This window comes from Rattus rattus, chromosome 16, assembly GCF_011064425.1.
Source record: "Rattus rattus isolate New Zealand chromosome 16, Rrattus_CSIRO_v1, whole genome shotgun sequence".
Lineage (NCBI taxonomy): Eukaryota > Metazoa > Chordata > Mammalia > Rodentia > Muridae > Rattus > Rattus rattus.
In genome coordinates this window covers 38,526,825-38,554,814 of record NC_046169.1, presented here as the reverse complement: position 1 = coordinate 38,554,814, position 27,990 = coordinate 38,526,825, and the positions used below count along the sequence as shown (strand labels likewise).

The 27,990-nt window shown below is 48.2% G+C and overlaps 1 protein-coding gene across 1 annotated transcript; it reads left to right on the top strand.

Annotated features, from left to right (window-relative positions):
• Positions 1 to 7,438: 7,438 nt before the first annotated feature.
• Positions 7,439 to 27,766, top strand: Coq5 (coenzyme Q5, methyltransferase). Its single transcript, XM_032886839.1, has 7 exons — positions 7,439 to 7,653; positions 11,861 to 12,010; positions 14,872 to 15,093; positions 19,707 to 19,813; positions 26,142 to 26,230; positions 27,055 to 27,166; positions 27,246 to 27,766. Exons 1-7 carry the CDS (start codon positions 7,452 to 7,454, stop codon positions 27,345 to 27,347), a joined length of 984 nt encoding a protein of 327 aa, XP_032742730.1. The 5' UTR covers positions 7,439 to 7,451; the 3' UTR covers positions 27,348 to 27,766.
• The last annotated feature ends 224 nt before the right edge of the window (positions 27,767 to 27,990 follow it).

Sequence of the window (27,990 nt, the reverse complement as noted above, 5' to 3'; positions counted from 1 at the left end):
TTATATAGTTGCCAAGTGGAAGTGATGCATTCTGGGAAGTGTAGTTTTCACCTACATCCGGGTCCTGGGGGGGGGGTACCGCTTGTTCCTGCCAGTGCTTTTCCTCTCTTGCTTTTTCCCGGTTTCTTCTCCGCTTCCTGCTCCCTCCCGCGGCCCTTGGTTTTGAGACAATGTTTCATTATTTAGTGCTAACTGGACCAGAACTTGTGTGGAACAGTCTGGCTTCCAGTTCACAGATCTTCCGATCTCTGCCTCTCCAGGGCTGGGATTTTCTTAAAAAAAAAAAAAAAAAAAAAAGATGTGTGGGTGTCTGGCCTCCTAGGAAACCAAGCAGACAGGCCGCGCAGACACAAAGACAGACAAAACACCCATACGTAAAATTTTTTAGAAAGCCAAGTGAAGTGTGATGATGGCCCACCTGCAATTCCAGTGCACAGGAAACAACTAAGGAAATTCCCGGAGCAAACTGTCTAGCCAGACTAGCTGAAATGGTGAGTCTATCTAGAGACCCTGATTCAGTGAAGAATGTGGAGAGTCATGGAGGAAAACAACCAATGTCACCCTCGGAATTCCATATACACGTGTGCATACCTGTGAAATTTTTCATACATGCATACATTCATACATGCATGCCACATTCATATGTAAAAACAAGAGAAAAAAGCAACATTTGAAACACCAAAAAGAGAGAAACAACAAAATACACTTAAAGTAAGGAGATGCCAGCCAAGCAGAGGTTTCAACAGAAGAGCATCTGTGAGGGATAAGGGAAGACTTCTTAGAAATGCTGCCATGTGACACGCACAGGACGAATGGAATTTTTTTTTTTTTCTTTTCTTTTTTTTGGAGCTGGGGACCGAACCCAGGGCCTTGCGCATGCTAGGCAAGCGCCCTACCACTGCGCTAAATCCCCAACCCCTTTTTTTTTTTTTTTTTTTTTAAATGAAGTTAGGGATCAAATACAGGGCTCCATGCTCACAATCTAGTTTTCTACCTCTGAACTATTACCTCAGCTGATGAGGGGAATTTTAGCAACTGCGTGTGTACGAGACCCAGAGTAGCTCATTCATGCCTGTAGTCCTAACACTCAAGAAACAGAGACAGGAGCTGCTGGTGGTGGTGCACATCTTTAATCTCAGCACTCAGGAGGCAGATGCAGGCGTTCTGGCACACCTCTAATAACATCAGGATCACCTGGGTCAAGGACAGCCAGGGTGCATACTCCGTAGTGTTTTCCATAGGCTGTGCCCAATTCATTAGTATTGCCACTATAGTGACGGGCACCCATGTTCACCAACATGGCATAGTACTCTATTTCAGACGTCCCCAAAGCTGGTCAGTTGTTGCGAGGATAACCAACTTCGCTTTGCCCTGTCAGATCATCTTCAGAGTCTGTGCCCCAGCACGCACTTTCCACTGTTCACAACAAGCTGGAGCCTAGAGTCGATGGACGTTTTCATCTTCTTTGCGACTACCATCTTCTTGCCTTAGGGGCAGGACAGTCCCCAACCAAGATCAGCCACTAAGGTGGCCGGGGAGCAAGAAAGGAAGAGGAATCAGACTCTTATTTGGTTCCTCCCTATCATATCGTGTACGAGATATTTAATATGAAAGGAATCACAGTTTAAAGTGACATGGAGAGCCATAGAAGTATAATTGGGGTGTGTGTGTGTGCAGTGTGTGTTGGAGAGATGGCTCAGCGGTTAAGAACACTGACTGCGGGTTGGGGATTTAGCTCAGTGGTAGAGCGCTTGCCCAGGAAGCGCAAGGCCCTGGGTTCGGTCCCCAGCTCCGGAAAAAAAAAAAAGAAAAGAAGATGGATTAGAAGAGGGCTGGAGAGATGGCTCAGTGGTTAAGAGCACTGACTGCTCTTCCAGAGGTCATGAGTTCAATTCCCAGCAACCACGTGGTGGCTCACAACATCTGTAATGAGATCCGATGCCCTCTTCTGGTGTGTCTGCAGACAGTGACAGTGTATTCATATAAATAAATAAATAAATCTTTTTAAAAAGTATAACTTTTCAGTTTTTTGCTTATTTTATTTTTATGTGTACAGGTGTGTTTTACCAGCTAGTATGTGTGTGCCTGGTGTCTCTAGATACCAGAGGGCATTGGATACCCTGGCACTGGAATTAAGCCACCATACGGGTGCTGGGAATTGAACACACGTTCTCTGGAAGAACAGCCAGTGCTCTTAATTGCAGAGCTATCTCACCTGAATGGACCCTTGTATGTCTGAGTCGGATGACCGTGGCTCTGGCAGGCCTTGCCTTCCCCATTCCCTCTGCCTTGCTAAAAACCATTAGATTACCTCCCTAAAGCCAGCCCCCAGGGTCTGTTCCCTTCTTTGGCCACTTCCTCTTCCTAAGGCTGACTAACAAGGTCCAGCTGTCAATGTATTGAGGTTTAAAAAAAAAAAAAAAGCAGAAGCTGCCTTGGCTCACCTAATTAACACCCCCACTTAAACACCTCATCCTAACACGGGTTTCCCTTTTTACCTTTATTAACTGCTATTTTCCTACGTTCCTTGTCAGTCTCCTCTCTATCCAAAGGCAGTCCTTTGTCCTCCTTGACAAATGCACCTCCCGCTCTCCCTTGCCCCTTTCTCCCCTCTCCCTTGTTTCCTTCCCCTTCTCCCTCTTCCTCTATCGCCTTCATTGTCCCTTATCCCTGCCCTCTCTCCCTCTGGGGCAAAGAAATCTCCTTTATACTGAGAACTTGGTCTTGGGGGTCCTGAGCGACACTTTTCCTTTTATTGAAAGAACCTAGCTCGAGTCTCAGGATGGCGCACCCCAGGAAACACGAGAGACCGGCTTGATGTAAAAGCAAGAGGCAGTTTATTATAACGAAGCTCCGGGCCGACATGTGTCTCTCCCAGGAGACAGAGGAGTCGACCCCAAAACTCAAAAGTCAGGGGTTTATATAGGGAAAGCTAGGGGGAAAACTAAGGGGTTTGGCACGGTCACACACAATTGGCTGTTTCAAACAGTGGCGGCTAATTTTGGCGCGCGATTGCATCAGCAAGTAGTACGTGTATTTTAACATTCCAGCGACATGGTAGGGTAGTTTATTTTGGTTAGCAGGCGGTCAAGTTAACCTCAGAGGGGTGGGAGGAAGGGGAGAACGGGTGGCTCCAGATGGTCGGTGGCCTTGTGCAGTTTTGTTTATCCTTTATGGTCAGCTATTTTGTTGATGACTTAGCAGCCCTTTCTCAGGCTTGTCTAGGCATGTTCAGGCCTACCCTTTCCTGTCTCCCTCTGCCTAGCTATAGATTTTAATTTTTTTTTTTTTTCCGGAGCTGGGGACCAAACCCAGGGCCTTGCGATTGCTAGGCAAGCGCTCTACCACTGAGCTAAATCCCCAACCCCTAGATTTTAATTTTAAACTTTATTCCTTCATTATCACCGGCCCCTAAGCTAAAGAATTTGTTTTTGACAGGATCTCACTTTTTAGTCCTGGCTGGCCTGGAACTCAATATAGAACCAGTCTGGCCTCAGACATACAAAGATCCAACTACATGTGTGTCTCCTGAATGCTGCATTTATTTATTTCCTCCCCTGCTCCCCCTCCGTGTGTGTGTGTACACATGCTATGGTTCACATGTACAGTTAGAGGTTAACTTGTAGGAGTCAGTTCTCGCCTACCAGGATGAAATTCAGGTTGGCAGGAAGCACCTTTATACTCTGAGCCGTCGATTGGGCCTACAAGTGTCCCTTAAAAAGATTCCCCTTCGCGAGGCCCTGGGTTCAGTCCCCAGCTCCGAAAAAAGAAAAAAAAAAAAAAAAGATTCCCCTGTAACGAGGCTGGAAAGATGCACAGTGGTCAAGAGAACTTGCTTCTTTTGCAGTTGGAATTTGGTTACCGGCCTCCACATCCGGTGGCTCCCAACCATTCCTCGGTCCAGGTTCAGGTGTCTGGCGCCCCCTTCTGGCCTCTGAGGGCAACAGACACACATGGAGACACTTGGCATACATGCAGGCCAAACACTCATACACATAAAATAAAAATAAACGGCCTGGCTGCTGTGATGGAGCACTCCTTTAATCCCAGCGCTAAGGAGGCAGAGATAGGTGGATCTGGATCTCTGAGTTCGAAGCCAGCCTGCTCTACAGAGTAGGTTCCAGAACTGCCAGGGATGCACAGAGAGACCCTCCCTGGGAAAACAAAACAAAATGGGCAATGAGGTTGTCAGCTAGTGATAGAGTGCTCCCAGCATGCTAGAGAGCTCTGGGTTCAACCCCAGTTGGGGGAGGAGCAGGGCGTGGAAAGACAGAAAGCATATGGTGGAGGGCGTTTCAGGGGCAAAATTTTTTTTTTTTTTCGGAGCTGGGGACCGAACCCAGGGCCTTGCGCTTGCTAGGCAAGCGCTCTACCTCTGAGCTAAATCCCCAACCCCAAAATGTTTTTTTTTTAATTGTTTTGTTTTTTTTGGGGGGGTGAGTTTTTTCTGAGATACTATTTCTTTTCTTTTTTTTTTTTTTAAGATTTATTCATTTATTATATATAAGTACACTGTAGCTGTCTTCAGACACACCAGAAGAGGGCATCAGATCTCTTTACAGATGGTTGTGAGCCACCATGTGGTTGCTGGGAATTGAACTCATGACCTCTGGAAGAGCAGTCTGGTGCTCTTAACCGCTGAGCCATCTCTCCAGCCCGATACTATTTCTTCTATGAAGCGCTGGCTGTCCTGGAACTCACCCTGTAGACCAGGCTAGACTCACACTCCACCTGTCTCTGCTTCCTGAGTGTAGGATCAAGGGTGTGTCCCACCACCAAAGCAGACTGCTCTTTTTTGTTTTGTTTTTAAAGACAACGTCTCCCTGTGTAGCCAAGGCTGGCCTCATATTCTTTTTTTTTTTTTTTTTTTTTTTTAAGATTTATTTATTTTTTTTTTTTTTTTTTGGTTTTTTTTTTTTTTGAAGTGGGGACCGAACTGTAACCCCAACCCATATTTTTTTTTTTTCAGACACACACTGAAGAGGGCATCCTATCCCATTACAGATGGTTGTGAGCCACCATGCAGTTGCTGGGAACTGAACTCAGGACCTCTAGGAAGAGCAGTCAGTGCTCTAAACACTGAGTCATCTCCCCAGCTCCTATGGGGGCCATTTTCATTCAAACCCACCATAACTATCTAGAAAGTTCAAGTCTCCACTACATGTTACTCTATCTCAAAAATTAAGAAACCCAGGCTGAAGAGATGGCTCAGTGCCACCCCTGGGCTGGTGGTCCTGGGTTCTATAAGGTTGGAGATTTAGCCACTTGCCTAGGTTTCTCCCCAGCTCAAAAAAAAAAAAAAAAAAAAAAAAAAAAAAAAAAAAAAAAAAGAAAACAGGCTGAGAAAGGCAGGGGAAGCAAGACAGTAAGCAGCACCCCTCCATGGCCTCTGCATCAGCTCCTGCTTCCCAAACTGCTTGAGTTCCTGTCCTGACTTCCTTTGGTGATGAACAGCAGTGTGGAAGTGTAAGCTGAATAAACCCTTTCCTCCCCAACTTGCTCCTTGGTTATGATGTTTGTGCAGGAATACAAATCCTGACTAACACACACACACACACACACACACACACACACACACACACACACGAGAGGGAGAGAGAGAGAGAGAGAGAGAGAGAGAGAGAGAGAGAGAGAGAGAGGCAATGTGATGTCCAGAAGGAACAGCTGAATCCTAGGGTCTATTCTTACATATAAGTAGAAGTGCAGGGAGTTCTAAAATCCTGTGACAAAACTTTATTTCACATAACAAAGACATGAGGATACTAAGTGTATGGATGAATAATGTCTTCCTTCTGTCATTGATAAAAATGGAACCGAGGGGAAGAGACTCCCAATGCAGGAGGTGGTCCATCTGTCAGGCTCTACTGAGCAGAGAAGGCACTCTCCATTTCAAATTACTTTCTTAGGATCCTTGGCACCTTCTCCTTGCGAAATATTTACAGAAAATATACATTTAAAAGGGGGATTTAAAACAGAAACAGAAATCCAAGCAAAATCCAGCAAGCTCTATACTGGCTTTTGCACAAGATGGTCTGTAATATGTTATCCTTTCCATAAAAAGAAAAAAGCAAATTAAGATTTTTTTAAAAAGGGGGGGTGCCTAGTGATATAGTCCTTTAATCCCACCTACCAGGAAGATCAAAAGTTCAAAGCCTTGAACGTGAGTTCAAGGCCTTGCCAACTTAGTGACATTCTACCTCAAAATAAAAGATACCGACTGGCAAGGTGGCTCAGTAGGTCAGAGTGCCTGCTTTGCAAGCCTGAGGTTCTGAGTTCAATTCCCAGGGCCATGGAGAACTGACTCCTGAAAGTCATCTTCTGACCTCCACATTGGACCTTGGCATGTGCACACTTGCATTCGAGAACCCTCACATGCACACTCATCAGAAAGACACACACACACAAAATAAAAATACACTACCAGCCTCGGTGGTGCATGCCTTTGATCCCAGCACTCAGGAGGCAGAGACAGACAGATCTCTGAGTTTCAGGCCAGCCTGGAACTTGCTACAGAGTAAGTTCCAGGACAGTCAGGGCTACACAAAGAAACCCTGTCTCAAAAACGAACGAACAAACAAAACAACCAGAATTAAATACATTTTAAAAACACTAGGGTAGGGGTTTAGTGGCACAGCCTTGTTCAAGCAGGTGCAAGAACCTACATTCCATTCCAAAAGCCACTTAAGAGAGGCAAGAGGAGCTTGTTTGTGTTGTCAGAGGGAACCGAGCCAGTTTATCATGAGTTCAAGTACACTCTGGACTACATAAACTAGTTCCAGCTTTTAAAAACTATGCTCACACGAGGCGCCAAAGAGCTGACTCATCAACTACAATTCTTGTCACCAGCACCCAAATCAGTGGGCTCACCTGCCTACAACTACAGTTTTAAGATATCTGACACGTCTAGGTTCCACAGGCACCTGCGCTCACATACACATTCCAGCACAGACACACAAGTGTCATACTTCACTTTAGATTCGTGTGGTGTGTGTGTGTGTAACTAAAAAAAAATTTCAAATCATGTAATCTTGGTTTTTTAACTACATGCCTCAATTTCAGCCAGATCCTGCACCAGAAAACAAAAGTTGCAGAGTTTGTAGAGCTCTCCAGCACCTGGGTGGATCTCTGCGAGCTCTGTCCAGCCTGGTCGCTATAGTCGACTTTACCACAATAGTCTTTAGCCGTAGCTAATACCACTGGATGGAAATATGGACGCTGAAATAGAATTAGGGCCTCTCTCTGAGCTCTTCTTGTTCCTAGTAAACTCTAGATTCAGTCAGGAAACACAGGCAAGGCTTTCTTTCAGGTTTTCAAATCCTAAACCAGGCGGGACTCCTTAAAAAACAGGCGTTTTAGAGTGCGTCCCACTAATGTGTCTCCTGCCGGCAGCCTTCACTCGGCTGGTGACGCAACCCGACGTTCTCCCCGCCCGCCGTCGCCGGGATATCAAGATGGCGGCGCCCAGGAGCTGTGTTCTATGGCGCTACTGCGGCCACGGGTGGTCGCGATTAGCAGGAGACTGCAGGCTCCCCGGGTTTCGTAGATCCTGGCTGGGGGCCACGCTGAGTGCGCGGTCCTTGTCCCAAGAGAAGCGAACCGCGGAAACTCACTTCGGGTTTGAGACGGTGTCGGAAAAGGAAAAAGGAGGCAAAGGTGACAGGGCGAGAGGGTGGATGGAGCGACCTGTTGGGCTTCTGTATGGTTTCCTTTACTCATCCAAGTGTTGATTTGATGCCCTGTTGGTCCTGACTTCCGAGGAATACCCACCTCCCAGACCCAGCTTTCCTTTCGAGGCCCATTTTCTGTAACTGCGATTGCAGGCATTTGAGACGCTGGACCTGGCGAAGCGTCCCCCCGCCCCCTTTTTGACAGCATTTCTCTGAGTAACTTTGAATGCCCTGGAGTTTGATATGTAGGCCAGGCTAGCCTCGAACTCACAGAGTTGCACCTGCCTCTGCCTCTGGAGTGCTGTGTCTAAAGGCGTACACCACCAAACCCGGCTTGCCCCCTTTTTAAGCACTGCACGACCCTTAACTCGCATCAACTGCGAGATTGTCATAAAGGACACGTGCCCTCGTAGACATTTTTTCCCACCCATTTTTCACTTCAGTTGTCCACCAGTGACTGTTGTTAATACTTTTCTTAGGATATACAGAGTTAAGGTTAAGCAAGAAGAACTTGCACAGTTTAAAATGGTAACCAGGAGCTGGGACTGTGGCTCAATTCGTAGAGTGCTTGCCTGTCACTCCCTGCAGCTCAGTTCCATTCCCAGCACTACATAAATTGTGTGTGATGGTGTAAACTTGTGTTCAACACCTGAGAGGTGTATGTGAGTGGATTAGAAGTTCAAGTTAATTCTCTACTATACTATGGATCTGAAGCCAAGCCTCAGACAAGAGTTTAACCCTACAGAAAGAAATACAAACTTGCTAGTAAGTTGGAGAACTACTGTTCTACCACAGAATTTACATTATTTTCTCACTAAAGAGAGGCACTATCCCCTCCATTTAATCAAACTACTGTTATGTACTTAGGAAGTAGCAGTGGAAATAATTTTATAATTGAGGAATGATACTAAAGGGTCCCAGAATTAGGAGGTTGAGAACCACAGATTATAACCATTTCCAAGGGATCTGAAGGCTTCTTCTGGTCTCCATGGGCACCAGACACACATGTGACTCACAGACATATATGCAGGCAAACACTCAGACACAACATAAAAATTAATGTCTTTTGAAAAGCCCAACAGATGGGATTTCGATAACGTTTTAACCGTTCTTAATGTTGGCTCAAAAGTTTAAATCCTAAGAAAAATTACGGTTTTGAGGAGAGTAATAGTGTTTTGTTTTTGTTTAAAAATGTAACAGGGGTGATTCGAGCACCTTATTCCCTCATCATGGGGCCTACCGTAGCGACTAAGCCTTCTTCCTATGTGTTGGCAGATTCAACCCTTTCTAAGCTTTCATTTGGAGCGTGGAGAGGTAGCTTGGTCAGCTTCTGGCCCCGGTGCTTTCAACATCATGAAACACCTCCTAGAACCTATTATATTTGTGTGTGGTGTGTGTGTGGTGTGTGTGTGTGTGTGTGTGTGTGTGTGTGTGTGTGTGTGTGTGTGTCTGACTGTCTGTTTGTCTGTCTTCTCTGTCTGTCTGAGAGCTCTGTGAGGTCTGTCTGAGAGCTCTGTGAAGTCTGTCTGTCTGTTTCTCTGAGAGCTCTGTGAAGTCACATGACAACATGCAGGTGTCAGTTTTCTCCTTTGCCATGTGAGTCCTGGACCTCAAACTCACATCTCCAGCCTTGGAGTGCTCCACCCACTGAGCCATCTCTCTGGCCTTGTGATTTTATTCCCTGCCTTCTTCCTCTGGAGCACCCTGAACCTGACTGACACAACCCTCGAGCCTCCCCTAGGTTAGAGAGTTCACCCTCACTCACAGGGTTCCTCGGCTGCGTCCCGAGTCACCTCTTCCGCATGCCACTGCACTGACAGGCGTCCTCCTACCAGTTTCTGTTCCCATGGTGCTCGTTGCTGCTCTTTTTCTTTGGTTTTTGTTTGTCTCAGTGCTGGGGATTAGCCCCGGGCGTCCGTCGTTCAGTCATGATCTACACCCTCATTCCCTTGTTCTCTCCCTTTTTGTTGCTCAATTTCCTCTTTCATGTCTCTAAGCATGCAACATAGTGTTGTAAAAATTTAAAAATAAAAGTAAAAAGGTAAAAGTAAAAACAAAGACGGTGAATGTTTTCCCTCAGGGTGTTTTTCCCTGCTAGGGTTCCACACCTCACTGCCCCAGATATCTGCTGGATATCTTGGCATAAACTCAGCCCAGCCACACACTTTCTTATACTGAGACTCTTACACAAAAGAGCATACAACTGGTGTTTTTACCCTGCTAGGAGAAAGAAGGGAACGGTTTAGAGACAAGATGGGGAACTGAGAAGGGTTAGAAGAGACAAGAGATGGAGAGAGAGGAGAAGCTAGGAGTCGTTGTAAGAGAAGGAGAAACTAAAGCATAAAAGAATTGATATATTTGGGAGAGTGAGTAAAAAACTCTCCCAAATATAGAGAGAGGAGAAGCAAGACTTCTCCTCTCTCCAGTCGTTGTGGAGAAGGAGAAGCTGGAGACCTGGCAAATAAAAGGTGCAAGGATGGATGGTTCTCCTTTGTCCATGTGTAAGTCAATTATATCCCCACCAATTGGATCTAAGATTATTGTGTGGTGTGTCCTTTTGTGTAGGAGTCTCAGTATAAGAAAGTGTGTGGCTGGGCTGAGTTTATGCCAAGATATCCAGCAGATATCTGGGGCAGTGAGGTGTGGAACCCTAGCAGGGAAAAACACCCTGAGGGAAAACATTCACCGCTTTTGTTTTTACTTTTTTATTTTTATTTATTTACAACAACAACATAGGTTTGTCCCGAAGAGACAAGGAAACAGTAGAAGTATTAGGCTCCAGCCTGAGCGCAAACTGTGTATAAAGCCCATGACATAACTGGTCACTGATTAGGACCTGAACCACTGCTTCCCTTTCTGCCTTCTTTTCTTCTAGACAGGGTTTCTCGATGTAGCCTCAGCTGTCCTAGAACTCACTCTATCGTCCAGGCTGGCTTCATACTCAGAGAGCTCCGCCTGCCTTTGCCTCCCTGAGTACTGGGATTGGAGGTGTGTACCACCGCCTGGTCCTCCTATTTTCATAATGAGTCATGGAGTGAAGAACTTCCTGAAGCTTGTATTTCATGCTCATACTCACGGCTAACCCAACCTCAGGTTGGGGTGCTGGCGTTGGACGTTGTTAGTTAAGAGGTTTATTTCTTTTGTGGACTTTTTTTTTTTTTTTTTTAATTTTATTTAATGTATATGAGTGCACCATCTGTCTTCAGACACACCAGAAGAGGGCACCAGATTCTGTTCCAGATGGTTGTGAGCCACCATGTGGTTGCTGGGGATTGAACTCAGGACCTCTGGAAGAGCAGTCAGTGCTCCTAACCACTGAGCCATCTCTCCAGCCCTCTTATGTGGACTTTTAAGCCTTTTGATACAAGGTGGTGTTGAGGGCTGAGGAAGTCACTCTCTGATAGGGTTCTTGCCTGCTGTGTGCAAGGCCCTGGATTCAATTTCCAGCATCAGGAGAGGGGGAGACATAATGTTAAGATGTATCTTGGGCATCGAAAATTTTGGCTTAGTGGCACCGTGCAAAGACAGGCCCTTTCAACAGGGAAAGCTTCTCCTTCTCGTCTTCACTTACATTTTCTCAACTTGATTCCCCGAGTCACTCCTGCTAGTCACAGTGTGTCTGTCCTGCACCCCCGAGTCACTCCTGCTGGTCACAGTGTGTCTGTCCTGCACCCCCGAGTCAGTCACTCCTCTTGGTCACAGTGTGTCTGTCCTGCACCCTGAGTCACTCCTGTTGGTCACAGTGTGTCTGTCCTGCACCCCCGAGTCACTCCTGCTGGTCACAGTGTGTCTGTCCTGCACCCCCTGAGTCACTCCTGCTAGTCACAGTGTGTCTGTCCTGCACCCCCGAGTCACTCCTGCTAGTCACAGTGTGTCTGTCCTGTACCCTGAGTCACTCCTGCTGGTCACAGTGTGTCTGTCCTGCACCCCCGAGTCACTCCTGCTAGTCACAGTGTGTCTGTCCTGCACCCCCGAGTCAGTCACTCCTCTTGGTCACAGTGTGTCTGTCCTGCACCCTGAGTCACTCCTGTTGGTCACAGTGTGTCTGTCCTGCACCCCCGAGTCAGTCACTCCTCTTGGTCACAGTGTGTCTGTCCTGCACCCCCGAGTCAGTCACTCCTCTTGGTCACAGTGTGTCTGTCCTGCACCCCCGAGTCACTCCTCTTGGTCACAGTGTGTCTGTCCTGCACCAGTCTACCAGGTGTTTCAGAGCGTGGCCAGGAAGTACGACCTGATGAATGACATGATGAGCCTCGGCATCCACCGTGCCTGGAAGGATTTGCTGATCAGAAAAATGCACCCGCTGCCCGGGACCCAGCTGCTCGATGTGGCTGGAGGCACAGGTAATGCTGTGTTTGACATCTGTCTGCTGCTGAAGTGGCTGCCTCACCCACCATTAGGTTGAAGGTCAGTCAGTGTGTGTCAGCCTCTGAGAGAGGACAGACATGTTAGTCCAAAGCAGCTGTGTGCCTGGCACTTTTCTGTTTGTTTGGTTTTCAAGACAGGGTTTCTCTGTGTAACCCTGGCTGGCCTCAAACTCATAAAGATTCACTTGCCCCTGCCTCCCAGTGCCACCACCCCTGATGTGCTTGGTGCTTTTCTCTCTCTCTTTCTTTCTTTCTTTCTTTCTTTCTTTCTTTCTTTCTTTCTTTCTTTCTTTCTTCCTTTCTTTCTTTCAAGGCATGATGGTACATGTCTTTTTTTTTTTTTTTTTTTAAGATTTTTTTTTTTTTTTTTTTTTTTTTCGGAGCTGGGGACTGAACCCAGGGCCTTGCGCTTGCCTAGGCAAGCGCTTTACCACTGAGCTAAATCCCCAACCCCTCTTTCTTTTTTTTTTTTTTTAGATTTATTAATTTTATGTATGTGGGTGCTGTATATCCATGTATGCCTGCATGGAACAAGATGGTTGTGAGCCACCATGTGGTTGCTGGGAGTTGAACTCAGGACCTCTGGAAGAGCAGTCAGCACTCTTAACCACTGAGCCATCTCTCCAGCCCTTGCCTGGCGCTTTTCTAACAGAGCACCTTACAAGGTGAAAGACCTGAGTTCTGTGACACTTCATTCTCTGAATGACAGTTACATCTGTTTTCATTGTTGTTTTGTGGCATTCAGGACTGTGTGGTCTTGGCTGGCCTTAAAATCACCGGTTAACAATCCAAGATGGCCTTACAACTCCTTGCCATCTGCTGTCCTCCTGCCTCTGCCTCCCAGGTGCTGGGACTACAGGCCTTGGACACCACACCCAACTTGGGTTTTTTTCCCCCATGTTTTTTTCCCCCTCGATGCTGGGGAGTGAACCTAGGACTTCACAAATACCATAGTTAAGTGGTGTGCTGTGGAGATCTGCCCCAGCCTGCTCTGTCTTGTTTGGCCTTTAATCCACTTTCCTTCTGTTTGGAGAGAAGCCTTTCCTCACATTACATAAGCTACTTAGGCCACCTTCTTTTTTTTCGGATCTGGGGACCGATTAGGCCACCTTCTTATCCGATCAATCCACTCCCACGTAAGGTATCAATCATACTGTAGGTCTTTGTTCCCTGTTGCACACTGAGTACCTGGGAGAAAAGTGTTAAGAAAGTATGTGTCAGAAAGCCTTTAATCCCAGAAGGCTGAGGCAGGAGGATTCAAGCCAATTCAAAGCCAGGCTGGATGCTAGGCTGTGGAACCTGTAGGGCCAGACTGGGCTGCAGATCAAGCCCCAAATCTAGAGGCTAAGGAGGTGGCTCAGTGGTCAAGAGTGCGTACTCCGGGCAGGGCCTCACTGTGTAGCCCCGGCTGTCTCGGAACTTGCTTTATAGAGCATGCTAGCCTCACAGATCCAAATCCTCTGCCTCCGAGCACTGTGGTTAAAGGGATGTGTCACCACTGCCCAAAGTACACTGAGAATCCTGATCTTCAGAAGGTGTGGGCCAAAGAAACAGACTGTCATCCCTTGCTACATAACAGACGTGAAGACAGCCTAGGCTGCATGAGCCCCCATCTCAACCACGAAACAGCAACAACAACAACAACATTAATAGAGCACATGCTTGGGGCTAAGGCGTGCTCAGCAGAGGACATTGGTCTAGGTTCATTCTTCAAACCCTTGGTTGATGGCAAGAACCGGGCAACAACAGACCAAGCCAGCCTCACACGCCAAGTGCGTTGTCACGCTGCAGTGTTGTGTAGGAGTGATGACGGAGTCTGGGGGTTTGATCCTCACTGCACAGCGATCCGTAGCTAGACCCACGGATGTGGAACCTGCAGCAGCAGAGCCACCCTTTACTGCTTGTATTTCACACAAGGTTGTTTCTTGTTTCTTAGAGCTGGAGGCTTGCAGTGTTGCTGAGGCTAGCTAGCTTGGAACGTTGTACGTAGATCAGGCAGGACCTAAAGATCCACCTGCCTCCCAATCCGTGGGATTGCAGGCACGTGCTTTTTTTGTTTTTAAGAGACAGGGTTTCTCTGCGTAATAAGCCCCAGCTGCCTTGGACTCACTTTTTAGACCAGGCTGGCTCGGTTTTTTTGTTTTGTTTTGTTTTCCTTTTGTTTCTGAGATGGGTCTCCTGCTGACTTCAAAGTCATATATTTGAGGTTGGCCTGATCACTTCCTCCACCTCCCTAGAGCTGGGATCACAGGCATGCAGCAAGCTTGGTGTTTGGCATGCACGGCATGACGCTCTGAAGTTCGTGTGTCCTAGTCAAGCCCTCTCCCAACACCCACAGCCCTTAATATGAAAATTATTGTAAGCACCAGTTGTGTGGGGTACACATATAATCCGTGGTCACACGAGGACCTGGAGGTCAAAACATCCTTAGCTACACAGTGAATGCCTGGTCAAACTGGGCTACGTGAAGCAGTACCAGGGGTGGGGGAGGGAGGGAGGGAGGGAGGGAGAGGGAGAAGGAGAGAGAGAAAAATAAAGGAAGAAAAGTAGGGGAGAGAGAAGGGAGGGAGGGAAGGTTTGTCAGTTTAGTTTAATCAGGAGTGGGAACATACGTCTGTAATCAGCTCAGGAGACCACAGCCGGAGGACCAGGAGTTGAAGGCCAGCCTGGACCACGTAGACATATCCTTCATTGGGGTGGTGGTGAGGAACTGTCTCTGCTGACAGGCGGGTAAACGCCCATCCTCGACTGAGTCCCCTCTTTGCCTCTTTTCGCTCTCGGCCTGGAGACTGTTTCCTCAGTCTTACTTGCATCTTTCCTTCTGTTGGCTCCCGCAGGTGACATTGCATTCCGGTTCCTTAGTTACGTTCAGGCGCAGCATGAGAGGAAACAGAGGAGACAGCTGAGGACGCGGCAGAATTTATCCTGGGAAGAAATTGCCAGAAAGTACCAGAGTAAAGAGGACCCCCTGGGAGGTTCGCTCGTCATGGTCTGCGACATCAACAGGGAGATGCTGAAGGTCGGAAAGCAGAAAGCCTTGGCCCAGGGACACACGGCTGGTGAGTCCCGGGCAGTGAAGTGCAGGCATGTGTGCATGTCTGCATGTGTGCATGTCTGCATGTGTGCATGTCTGCATGCGTCTGAGCCAAGTGCTGAAGAGCTCAAGATGGCGGTGTACTTAGCGCAGCTCATAGGCGTGCTCCAGAATCAGAGCACGCTGAGCCTCACCAACAGCCTTGCGAGGCCCACAGAGCGCAGGGATCTTTTTTCATTATGACTTTTTTTAAATGCCCGTAGGTGTTTACCTTGCATTTGTGTCTCTGCAGCATGAGGGTGCCTGGTGCCTCAGAGGCCAGAAGAGGGCATCAGGTCTCTTAGAACTGCAGCTACAGAGGGTCGTAAGCCAACTGGATGTTGGAAGTCAGATTCGGGTCCTCTGGAAGGACAGCCAGTGCTCTGAACCGCTAAGCCACCTTTCCGGCCATTGTCAGTTTTTTAAATTATGGCTTTTTTTTTTTTTTTTTTTTTTCCGGGGCTGGGGACCGAACCCAGGGCCTTTCGCTTCCTAGGCAAGCGCTCTACCACTGAGCCAAATCCCCAACCCCAAATTATGGCTTTTACTTAATGGAGGTAGGGGGGAATTAGCACTCCTGCGGAGGTCAGAGGACAACCCATGGGAGTTGGTTCTGAGTATCGAACTCATGTCGTCAGGGTTGGCAGCAGCCACCTTTACCCACTGAGCCATCTCACTAGCCCTTAAGAGTCTTCTTTTTCAAGTTTTCGTTTGTTTGGTTGGTTTGGTTTTGAGACAGGATCTTAACTGTATATATAGCCTTGGCTAGCCTGGAGCCTACTCTGTATACCAGGCTGGCCTTGAACTCACAGCAGGATCTTCTGAAGTCATATAGTTTTCTTTTTCTTTTTAAATATGTTCCTAGTGCTGGGGAGTGAGCTCAGGTTCTTGCACATGCGGACTATGCTACCTCTGATTTTACCTCTGGCCATTGAATGTTTCAAAATGCTTTCCCTAGCCAGGTGTGGTGGTGCATACTTTTTTTTTTTTTTTAATAATTTATTTAATACACCGTCACTGTCTTCAGACACATAAGAAGAGGGCATCAGATCCCATTACAGATGGTTGTGAGCCACCATGTGGTTGCTGGGAATTGAACTCAGGACCTCTGGAAGAACAGTCAGTGCTCTTAGCGGCTGAGCCATCTCTCCAGCCCCCGGTGGTGCATACTTTTAATCCTAGAGTTTGGGCGGCAAAACCAGGTCGATCTTTGTGATTTTTGAGGCTAACTTGATCTACCTCGTGTGTTCCAAGCTAGTCCATTTTTGACAGGTTACACGAAAGCTTGCCCCTAACATTTGCAAGGTCACCAGTGTTGCCGGATGACCCAGCTTCCCGGCAGCTGGACTGACTCTTCCACTTTGGCAGCAAGGCAGTGCGGGCAGCCAGAGACGGGTGTATCACAAAACGTCCTCTGGGCATCGTCAGCATTCCCCTCACCCCCCCAAGGAATGTCTGGTTATTTTAGGCCAATTGTTGCCCTCCTCCTCCTCACACACCAAGAAGGAACTGCCTAGACGAACTGCAGCCCACTTGGCCTTCACGATGAAGGCCTCTTTGTCAGCTGTCCACACTAGTCAGAAGGCAGTCACTGGACAAAGCACTGTGTGTCTTACTCCTACTGACAAATGTGTCTGTCCCCTCTCTGGTGTCAGCCATAAGAAGCGAGAGAGCAGTAAGGACAGATGTTTTCTCTCTGGAACCGTCTCTTCCACAGTGTAGCTATGGGCCTGCTCAGGAAGCTGTCGTTTGAGACAGGGCGTCACATTAGCCAGCCTAGCAGCTCAGTCTGGCTTGGAGCGCCTGGTAATTAGTCCTTCCTCTGCCCGCCTCACTATGGAATGGAAAATAAAGCCACTTAGCAGTGTTTTAGCTGGGGCTGGAGAGATGGCTGAGCGACTGAGAGAGGATACTCCTCTCGCAAGGGATTCCCAGCATCCAAATGGGCAGCTTACAGCTGCCTAAAACTCCAGTTCCGGGGGCTCCAGCACCCTCTTCTGACGCTCGTGGGCTCCTCTGCATTTGTGGTTCACATACACACTCCAGCTTGTGCATGTGAACGTTAAAGAAACAAACTCAACCAAGCCTCTAAGCTAAATGATTGGAACCTGTCCTTTGCCAGCATTAGTCAGCATAGAGCATTAGACACCGACACTGACATGGACAACATTTGGTCCAGGGTGCTGCATTAGTGTCATCAGAGCCCTTGGGGGCTGAGGCAGGTGGATCTCTGTGAGTTCACGACCAGCCTAGACTTTCAATGGCCAAAGAATGTTCTTATTTATTGATTTTATGTGCACTGGTGTTTGCCTGCATGAGTGTCTGTGAAGATGCCGTATCTCCTGGAACTGGAGCTACAGACAGGTGTGAGCGGCCATGTGGGTGCCGGAAATTGAACCCAGGTCCTCTGGAAGATGCGCCGGTGCTCTTAACCACCAAGCCATCACTTTAGCCCCTGGAGGTTGGTTTTATAAAAAGGTAAAGACTAGAGAAAATGAGGAGGGGAGAATCAAGAGCTGATTGGTTGTTGCAGAGTTGCCGTCTGCAGATGAGGCTGGAAGGGCAGAGACCGGTCAGCTGCAGGCCCTTCTGGTGATGCCTTTCCTTTTGTAAGATTCAAGCCCTCAGCTCTCTGCCTGCTTTCACGGCGTTCATGTGGCAGCTTGAGTGTGAGAATTTCCTGGTGCTTTTCAGTCTGGCAGGCGCACTCACGCACGCACTCACGCACTTGAGCACGCCCACACATGCAAGAACAAAAGCGTGTTCTGTGGCGGTCAGAGAACAGTGAGTGAGACGTGGCTCTGTCCCTCCACTGTGTGTTTCCAGGGGGCAGACTCCGTGTCAGACTTGGCGACCACGCCGTCTCTGCCGAGCATCTTGCTGGTATTAGTTACTCAGTCCCACACCCTTCAGGAACATCACGCTGACAAGGATCTATCCTTTTCCGAATTCAGAACTAGGCCAGTGATGCAAGCCTGCAATCCCAGATATTTTGGAGGCTGAGGCAAGAGAATCAAAAGCTCCAGGGCAGTCTGGGCTTGGTGAATGAGTCCTTAGTTAGCTTTGGACAATTTCATTCAATTTATCCCGAAATGAAAAGTTAAAAGAGAGCTGGAGATGGGAGTAGTGCCATCCATGGACAGTCCCAGCACTCAGGAAGTGGAGGCAGGAGGATTACTGCAAGTTGGTAGAGGCACATGCCCATAAGCCTATGACCCAGGAAGATCAGAAGTTCCAGGTCATTCTCAGCTGCATTTAAATTTGCTCCCAGCATTGGTCTGTCCTCCTGTCTCAGAGAGAAGGGGATGGAGTTGATGCTACCCTGAACCCAGGGATTTAGGGACCCTGACTATCCACTCTGCCTCTGAGCCTTTAACATTTTACCTAGTCACACATTTTCTCTGTAAAGACTTGATTTGTTTATATGTATGCTTTTCTTGCATGTATGTTGGTGCACTGAACACATGCCTGGCGCCCAAAGAGGTCAGAAAAGGGTGTTGGATTTCCTAGAACTGGAGCTACAGGTGTTTGTGGCCACCAGGTGGGTGCTGGGAATTGAACCCAGGTCCTCTGTAAGAGCAACAACTACTCTTAACAACTGAGTCATCTCTCAGCCCAGCCCCTCTTCAAATATTTCAACATAGAATCCATGGCTAGAGGATTTGAAGATGTGATAGCAGCTGTAGACATAGGAACGTGCTAAACTCTGTACTCGTCGCTCATTAAAACCTCCGGTCTATTTCCATTTTACACATAAACTGAAACAGGCTGGAGTAACAGCGCAGTGATCAGGAGTACTCCCACTCTTCCAGGGGCCGGAGCTCAGTTCCCAGCACCCATGTGAGCCGTTTGTAACTCCAGCTCCAGAGGAACCAATGACCTCCTGACTTTTTTAGGCCTAGGCCTTAACCACATGTGTGGTAGGCACGTAGATAAATAAGAAACCAAAACCAAGAGTATTTTTGAATATATCACAAGGGCTGGGAGTGTGGCTCAGTGCAGAATGCTTGCATAACGTATGCAAGGCTCTGAGTTTGCCGCCCCGCTCCCAGCTAAAGTAAAGGACCTAACAGTAGATGAGAGTGGTCTCCAAAGGCCGTGGCCCTTCAGCACAGTGCTAACCATGCGGTTCCTGGTTGGGGAAATTGCTTAGGGTAGGGTAGATGTGTAGCTCAGCTCAGGGGCGGCACCTGCCCAGCCCAGAGTGCCAGGGTTTGTCCCCCGGCACTGAGAGAGAAAATGCTATTTATTAGATGACTGTCCCCAAATAAGGTAGGTTCTCAGAATTGGAGGATGGCAGTGAAGGCAGCCGGAATACAGTGAAGGCAGGGATGTCATGCTTTCTAATGCAATCCACGGTCCCCACAACACAACACCTATGGTCCCCACAACACCAAGCATTTCTCAAATTCTCCCTTCATTTCTGACATGGCCCAGACCTTGCATCATGGGCTTCATGTCACTGGACGTCCCCACCACACTGCCTAGGGCACTAGCCTTTTATTTGGTGTACCACAGAAGGCTCGATTCACTGCTCGGGTGCATGGGAAACTGCTTCCTCCTGTCCCTCTGCACACCAGAGTCGCTTTTGTCTTCCAGGACTTGCGTGGGTGCTGGGAGACGCAGAAGAACTGCCCTTTGATGATGACAGATTTGATGTTTACACCATTGCCTTTGGGATCCGGAATGTCACGCACATTGACCGGGTATGAAGGGCTGCATGCTCTGCCTCTGTGACTTTGAGGATAACGGTGTCCCTGGAGTGGACCTACCTCAACTGAGGATAGGGAAGGATCCTCTCTGGGTCCAGTTCTGAGGAGGAAGGACTGTTTTAAACTTAGAGGTCTCTTTCTCCTCCTCCTCCTCCTCTATGTATTTATTTGTGGTGTGTTTGTGTGTGTGTGTGTGTGTGTGAGAGAGAGAGAGAGAGTGTGTGTGTGTGTGTGTGTGTGTGAGAGAGAGAGAGAGAGAGAGAGAGAGAGAGAGAGAGAGAGACTGTGTGTGTGAGTGAGGGGCATGCTGGCCCTATGAAGCATGGCTGGCTTCTACGTAGGTGCTGAGGATTTGAACTGAGGTCCTCCCGCCCCACAGCAAGTGCTCTGAGCTATCTCCATAGCCCTCTTCTCTTTTAAATATATACATAATTTTCATTGATGTGTGTGTATTTGGGCCTGTGTGAGTCTGTGTGCCCCCTGAGTACACAGTGCACTTGGAGACCAGAGGGTTGGGTCCCCTGAAGCTGGAGTTATAGGCAGTTAAACGTCATCTGACATGGGTGCCAGGGACTTGAACTTGGGTGCTTTCAGCCACCGAGCCATCTCTCCAACCCAGGAGTTAGTTCTTTTTTCTTTTTCTTTCCTTCTGTCCTTCCCTCCTCCTCCTCCTCTACTTCCTCCTCTTCTTCCTCCCTTCCTCCTTCTTCCTTTTCCCCACAAGACAGGGTTTCTCTGTGTAGCCCTGACTGCCCTGGACTCCTTCAGTAGTCCAGGCTGGCCTGGAACTCAAATCCAGCTGCCTCTGTCTCCAAGTCCTGGAGTTAAAGGTATGTGCCACCACTGCCTGGCAGCAGGTTTCTTCTTTCTAAGTTGCCAGTTGTTTTAGTCAGGAAATTGAGTCAGCATCACAGAACAGTTCTTGGTTGCTCAGGTTGCCGCCTGCGTTCTCTGGGTGGTTGGGCCTGCTGCATCACTTCCTGTTTCCTCTTGGGAAGCTGTGTAAGTTTGCAGGTCAGAGGTGTGATCAGACACAGGAAAGGCCTTAAGGCAGAAGGGAACATCATAGGTCCTCTACAGCAGACAGGAATGCTCTTCTCATAATAGGATTCCACTCTTTATTTCTACCTGAACATTCTGTTCAAAGCATTTAAAGTCTGTTTGCTGCTGGCTTCTGTGGTGTGGGCTCCACTCTGTGACTCCCCGACTTCCTTTGCAGCGATTGCTCTGGTTTGAGTATGGGTCGCACTTTCCAAAAGACCTGCGGGAGCTGCTGTGGAAAGGTTCTATGTGCCTTTAGGTGGGTCTGTTAAGTGTATGCATGCCTCCTGGGGTGTGGAGGCCTCCCCCTCCCCTCTCCCTCCCTCCCTGTTTGTTTGTTTTGGTTTTCTCTCTCCCTTACTTCTTCCTCTCTGTCAGTCACTCTTTCCCTCTCTCTGTAGAACTTGGAAACCAAGATCAAAAGAGCAGGGTAGCTGGTGGTGGCTCACACCGTTAGTCCCAGCACGTTGGAGGCAGGGGCAGGCAGATTTCTGGGAGTCTACCCAGAGAAACCCTGTTTTGAAAAGTAAATGAGGGGTTGGGGATTTAGCTCAGTGGGAGAGCGCTTGCCTAGCAAGCACAAGGCCCTGGGTTCGGTCCCCAGCCCCGGAAAAAAAAAAAAAAAAAAGAAAAAGGAAAAAGGAAAAGTAAATGAACCAGATAGAGGGAGAGCAGGCAGGGTAAATTCACCTGCTACCGAACCTAGCAACCTGAGATCAGTCCCCAAGACATACAAGGTAGAAGGAAGGAACCAACTCCTACATGTAGCGAGAATTTGGTTTCTTTGAAAAACAGAATACAAGAATACAAGACTATGTTTTCACCTTAACCCCAGTTGTAGGCTATAGGGCTGCTTCACATCGTTCACAGCAGCTATGATTTGCCTCATGATTTTGCCAATTGCGGATCGTTTCTGCAATTAGGTGATGTTTGGAATTCTGGGATCTTTCAGAGGATGTATAAATGCTGGTTCCGCAAAGGCGGGTTGGATTGTTGGTGTGAGTTATTAAGTAGTGGTACACAAAGAAGAATCAAGAATAAGAAATCAGACATCCTGACTGCAAAGATGAGACGTGCCCCAAGGAACTGGATACCGTAAGCAGCAGGAAGCAGTCTAACTACAGGGCATGGGACTTAGCATCTGTGACTGACCAGGCTGTCACAGACCAGGCTGGCCTGAGTTCAGAGTCACCTTCCCCTGCCTCCCCAGGGCTGGGCTCAGGTGCGTGGCCACACTGCTCAGCTGTCTATTCTGTAGGCAGCTGTCGTGGCACATGGCTGTAATCTCAACACTGCAAAGGCAAGAGTTCAGTCTGAGACCTGCTCTACATGGTGAATTCCAGACCAGCAAGATCTAAGTAACAATATCCTGTCTCCACAAACAAACAAACAAACAAACAAACAAACAAACAAACACATCCTTTTTGTTCTTTGGAAGCAGAGTCTCTAACCCAGGCTGGCCTGGAACTCGCTGTGTAGCCGGGGCTGTTTTTTTTTTTTTTTTTTTTTTTTGCCGGGGCTGTTTTTGAACTGCAGCAATTCTGTTTAGTTTCTCAGATGCTAGAATTATAGACATGGGCTACCACATCCAGCTTAAAAAATTAAGACTTACTAAGACTTTAAAAAAAAACCCTTTTTTTGGACAGAATATGCTATACAAATTAATCCTTTTTTTTTTTTTTTTTTATGATTTGGATCTCAGAACAAATTAATCCTTAAATAATTACCTCTTTTTTTTTTTTTTTTTTTTTTTTTCCGGAGCTGGGGACCCCAACCCATGGCCTTTTTGCTTTCTTGCTAGGCAAGTGCTCACCACTGAGCTAAATCCCCAACCCCAATTACCTCTTTTTTATGTAGCGGGAAAGTATCTTTCCACACTCTACGCTGTGTCTGACTCCAGTCTCCTGGGGTTTCCCCACACTGCAGAAAGCCAAGCCACTGAGTGCCCTCCAGTTCTGACGCTGGCTACCTGGACTTACACACACTCCTCCAGGCTCAGGGCTCCGTCCACCAAACTGCCCTCCTGTTCAGATCTGCATTCCTCTCTGCCTTGAGAGGAATCAGAGGGGCTTTGCAACCCTCTGTGGGTCTGATCATTTGCTAGGGTGCAGCTCTTCTAAGCCAGGCATGACAGGATAGGCCTGCAGTTGCAGGATCTGGGAGGCTGAGTGAGTCCCAGACCCGAGTCCAGCCAGAGCCTTGCTGCCGTTTCTGAGAAAAGGTCTCACTCGGTAACCCCGTCTGGTCTCAAGCTCACCATACCTGCTCCTAGTTCCAGACTGCTGGGGTTAAGGCATGTAGTACCTGTGCGAGACCTGTCTCAAAGAGACAAAAAAAATAAAAAAATTTTTTTAAAAAGGCAGTCTTGGGGTTGGGGATTTAGCTCAGCGGTAGAGCGCTTGCCTAGCAAGTGCAAGGCCCTGGGTTCGGTCCTCAGCTCCAAAAAAAAAAAGGCAGTCTTTGTTGTTTCTTGGCTCTGAGGACAGTGGTTTGCTCTTCTGTGTAGACCCATCCCGTGCGTCTTCACCAGAGTGTGAAAGCAGACGTCCCTCCCTGTGACCCCGGAGCCTAAACTGTAAGCTCAAACGATCCTGTCTTGAAGCTTCTGTGCCGCGGTTTGCTGCAGCCCAGGGCGGCCAGCACTGCGCTTTGTAGCTTGGTTTGGATGGCCTCCCTGCGTCTGTAGACAGGTTATTAATTTTCTGACTGAACGTGTCTTTGCCAGTTGTGGTGGCTCACACCTGTGATCTGTCACTCCAGAGGCAAGTGTAAGGCCAAAGGGGTCTCTGTGATGACTTCTCAGCCCACTACCAGGACAGTGACAAGACTCTCTCTCACAAACAAAACTGGAGGATTAAATCGAAATACTTTGTGAGTAGGGTCAAAGTTGAAGATTGTGTCGATGAGAACTTCCTTCCCCAATCAGCCGTTCTGTGCCGTTCCCATGTACTCCCCAGCTCCTGTGTACCTTTGCAGAGATGTTTCCTGCCTATTACGGTCAGGCGCGGTGGCGTAGGCCTGTTTCAGTCAGGCTCGCTGGCGTAGGCCTGTAGTCCCAGTGCTTAGGATGGGTAGGGAGGTGGCTCCCCAGTTAACTGATTTCTACGCACACAGGAGGATCAGTGCGCAAGGCCATCCTCTCGGCCTACAGCAAATTCAAGGAAACTATATTCAGGGTTGGGTTTGTTGTTTTGTTTTGCAAGATGTGACATGGCTCAGCCTGGCCTCCATCTCCAGTTACTTTTACTTCTGCCTTCCCTAAGTGCTGCGGATGCAGCCCTGTGCCTCTGTCATGACCAGCTGCGGGGCGATTGCGCGCGCGTGTGTGTGTGTGTGTGTGTGTGTGTGTGTGTGTGTGTGTGTGTGTGCGCTTCTGTCTATGTTTGTGTCTCTGATGTGAATCTCTGCAAGTCTAAGAGACAGTGTGTGTGTCTTTGTGTGTATGAGTGTGTGGGGTGATTGTGTGTGGTTGTGAGTGTGTATGTATGTATGAGTGAGTGTGCCTATATCTGTGTGTGTGTGTGAGAGTGAGAGTGAGTGTGTGTGTGTGTATATGTGTGTGAGAGTGAGTGTGTGTGAGTGAGTGTGTGTGTGTGTGAGAGTGAGAGAGTATGTGTGAGTGTGTGTATGTGTGAGAGAGAGTGAGTGTGTGTGTGTGTGTGAGAGAGAGTGAGAGTGAGCGTGTGTGTGTGTGTGTGTGTGAGTGTGTGTGTGGTTTTGGCAGGATGGGGTAACGCCCTGGCACATGTGTGGAAGGCCCCAGGGATCCAACTGAAGATGCCGGGTTTGTGACTTTCCCTGATTGGCCCCTGTCTCACCGCCCCCTCCATCTTAGCTTCTGAGACAGGTCTGTCACTTAACCAGGTCACCTACTGCTTCGAGCCTAACCAGCTGCCAGTGAGCCCTGAGAATCCCCCTATCTCTGCCTCTCCTGTTAACTCCTAGAGGATTTGACCTTAAACCCTTAAGATCTGGAAGCACTGGGGTTGGGGATTTGGCTCAGTGGTAGAGCGCTTGCCTAGGAAGTGCAAGGTCCTGGGTTCAGTCCCCAGCCCCGGGGAAAGATCTGGAAGCACATTTCCTACTGAGCCACCTCCAGGTCCTAATTTCCTTTTTTTTTTTTTTTTTTTTTTTTTTTTTTTTCTTTTTTTTTTTTGGAGCTGGGGACCGAACCCAGGGACTTGTGCTTGCTAGGCAAGCGCTCTACCACTGAGCTAAATCCCCAACCCCAATTTCCTTTCTTTTTAATGGGAATATTAGCACACTAAACATTTCCCCATCGTATTGCTTTTGCATTTTTTTTAAAGATTTATTTATTTATTACATATAAGTACACTGTCACTGTCTTCTGACACACCAGAAGAGGTCATTGTATCCCATTACAGATGGTTGTGAGCCACCATGTGGTTGCCGGGATTTGAACTCAGGACCTCTGGAAGAGCAGTTGGTGCTCTTAACCACTGAGCCATCTCTCCAGCCCTGCTTTTGCATTTTTGAGAAAGGATCTCATGTACCCAGAGCATGCTAGAATTCAATAAGCAGTGCCGCTGACCTTGCTCACCTGCTGCCCTGGTTCCCAGAGCGCTGGGCCTGCAGTGTGGTTCCTCACACCCAGTCCAGTGCAATTTTAACTTTAAAATCTGATCAGGAGGCAAGACAGGCAGATCTCTGTGAGTGTGATGCTAAGTTGGTCTACACAGTGAGTTCTAGGCCAGCTCGGGCTGCATAGTGAGAGCTTATCTCAAAATAAGTAACTATATACTGAGGGAAAGGCCAGATACGTACTGGGGCTTCAGTCAAGTAGTTGAATATTTGTCTGGCATGTGCAAGGCCCTGAGTTCAGTCTCCAGCACCCTAAAGACACACACACACACACACACACACACACACACACACACACACACACACACTATAAACAGTGATTGTGTATGTCTGTGTGCACAAGAATTAAACTCAGGGCTTGTATACATGCTCGTTAATAGTCTCATTAAGTTAACCTGGCCTTAAGTGCACCCAGTAACCCAGTCTGGCCGTAAGCCTACAACCCTCTGTGCTCAGTCTCCCGAGCAGCTTTCTCCTCATGGAACTGTGCCTCTGTCTGTATCAGCAACTCTCTCTAGCTGTGGTCCGCAGTGGCCTGTGATGAGGGTGATGTCTGCACCATGACATCTAGGATGTGAAGGGAGGTCACGGGTGTTAATGCACTAGGAAGCTAACGAGCCTCTGCCTGCTGGAACCGAGGAGAGGTCTGCTGAGGCTTTCTTCTCGCTTTTTCACCCAGGCTCTCCAGGAAGCCCATCGAGTCCTAAAGCCTGGAGGACGGTTTCTCTGTCTGGAGTTTAGCCAAGTGAATGACCCCCTCATCTCCAGGTCAGCACCGGCGACAGGACTTTATAAACTTACCCACAAAAGGCTCTCCAGCCCACAGTGGAGAGGAGGTCGTCAGTGAGCCACAGCCACTGACTGTGAGTTCAGAGGACCCAGAGGAAGGGGTCCCTTCAGAGGTCAGTGAGTCCCACGTGGAAATGCACAGGCCAGGAGAGCCTCAACCTATACCCACAGGCCTACTCAGGAGACTGAGGCAGGAGGATCTCCTCCAGTTCAACACTTGCTTTGTCTAATGAGTTCCAGGCCTGGCTAGTCTATAGTCTCATTAGACTATCTCAAACCCACTGGCCAACCAAAAACTTAAAATCAGGAAATTGATTTCCAGCATCCTTGAAAAAACCAGATGTCATGGGCTTGTGATGTCACAGATCAGATGTCACTGGCTGTCATAGGCAGATCCCCCATGCAGGCATCAAGAGGCAGGGTTGGCTGCCCCTCCTCCAGTTTTCTGGAGCTTTGTCCCAAGCTGTGGGCCTCTCGACCTTACTCTTGGCCTACTTGCCTTGTTTCAGGCACTTGCTTAATCCCTGCCTTACTGTGTCCTGATTACCATGAAGGGATGGAATCAACCACATTAGTTCCCCCTCTCCCTCCTTCCCTCCCTCCATGTGTGTGTGTGTGTGTGTCTGTCTGTCTGTCTGTCTGTCTATGTCTCTGTGTAGACAGGGTTTCTCTGTGTAGCTTTGGCTGTCTTGAAACTCGATCTATAGACCAGGCTACCCCACCCACAAACACACTTTTCCTTGTTACTGGTGCAGTAGCCAGGGAATAAGCCCAGAACCCACTCTAATCTTTCTCGTTTTCAGGCTTTATGATCTGTACAGCTTCCAGGTCATCCCTGTCATCGGTGAGGTCATTGCAGGAGACTGGAAGTCCTACCAATATCTTGTGGAAAGTATTCGCAAGTTCCCAAATCAGGTACAAAGCTTTTTTGACTGCCAACAGGGTCCCCAAAGGTGCAACCCAGGTATGCCATGTATCTTTTCTTGTGTTTCAGGAAGAGTTCAAGGACATGATAGAAGACGCAGGCTTTCAGAAGGTGACTTACGAGAGCCTGACTTCAGGGATTGTGGCCATTCACTCTGGCTTCAAACTCTAGCTCCTTTGCTATTGTGGAGCAGAAGCCAGGCATTTCTACTGAAGCCCAGGGCTGGAAGATCATCTCCCTGATGAGACAGTAGCTGAGCATCCATTCCTCTTAAGGCTACAAAGCCTTGGATTCCTGTTCTGCATTGACCAGGCTCAAAAAGGAAGAAACCAATTGCTGCCTTTTTTGCAGCTCTCATTAGTAGCTGCCCAGGCTGCTGAGGCCTTCTCCCACGATTGTCTGGCCTAGCTGTGCAGTGTGGGAGTCGGGTAAAACCAGCAGGAATGCAGTTTTGAAGCTTATGCGCAGCTTCTCTATGACAGATGTTTTCTAGAGGGATAATGGATCACTGGGACCCTAGGAGAATTTGAACCAGCCCTTCAGACTAGAATTGAATCTAGGGCCAAAAGCCACAGCCCACCGGTGAGGTGCTCAGTGGTGAGCATCTATGAGATCTGGGGCTGTGGATGCAGCACAGTGGAGCACGTGCTTGGCCTGTTGAGGCTCTGGGCTTGGTTGGTGCTCACCAGGAACAAGTAAACAGAAGTAGAACTTGTGAAGCAGTAAAGTTTACAATTTGGGTGTGGTTGTTACTTTCTTGGAAGAGGTGACACAAATGTATGTCTGCGTCCTGTGTCAGTGCTTGGCAGAGACA

Excerpts from the sequence above, each read along its gene's own strand:
- Coq5 (XM_032886839.1), top strand. The coding sequence starts at position 7,452 with ATGGCGGCGCCCAGGAGCTGTGTTCTATGGCGCTACTGCGGCCACGGG. Across the intron at positions 15,094-19,706 it reads GGCCCAGGGACACACGGCTG|GACTTGCGTGGGTGCTGGGA; the intron begins GTGAGTCCCGGG and ends TTTGTCTTCCAG. Across the intron at positions 26,231-27,054 it reads AATGACCCCCTCATCTCCAG|GCTTTATGATCTGTACAGCT; the intron begins GTCAGCACCGGC and ends TCTCGTTTTCAG.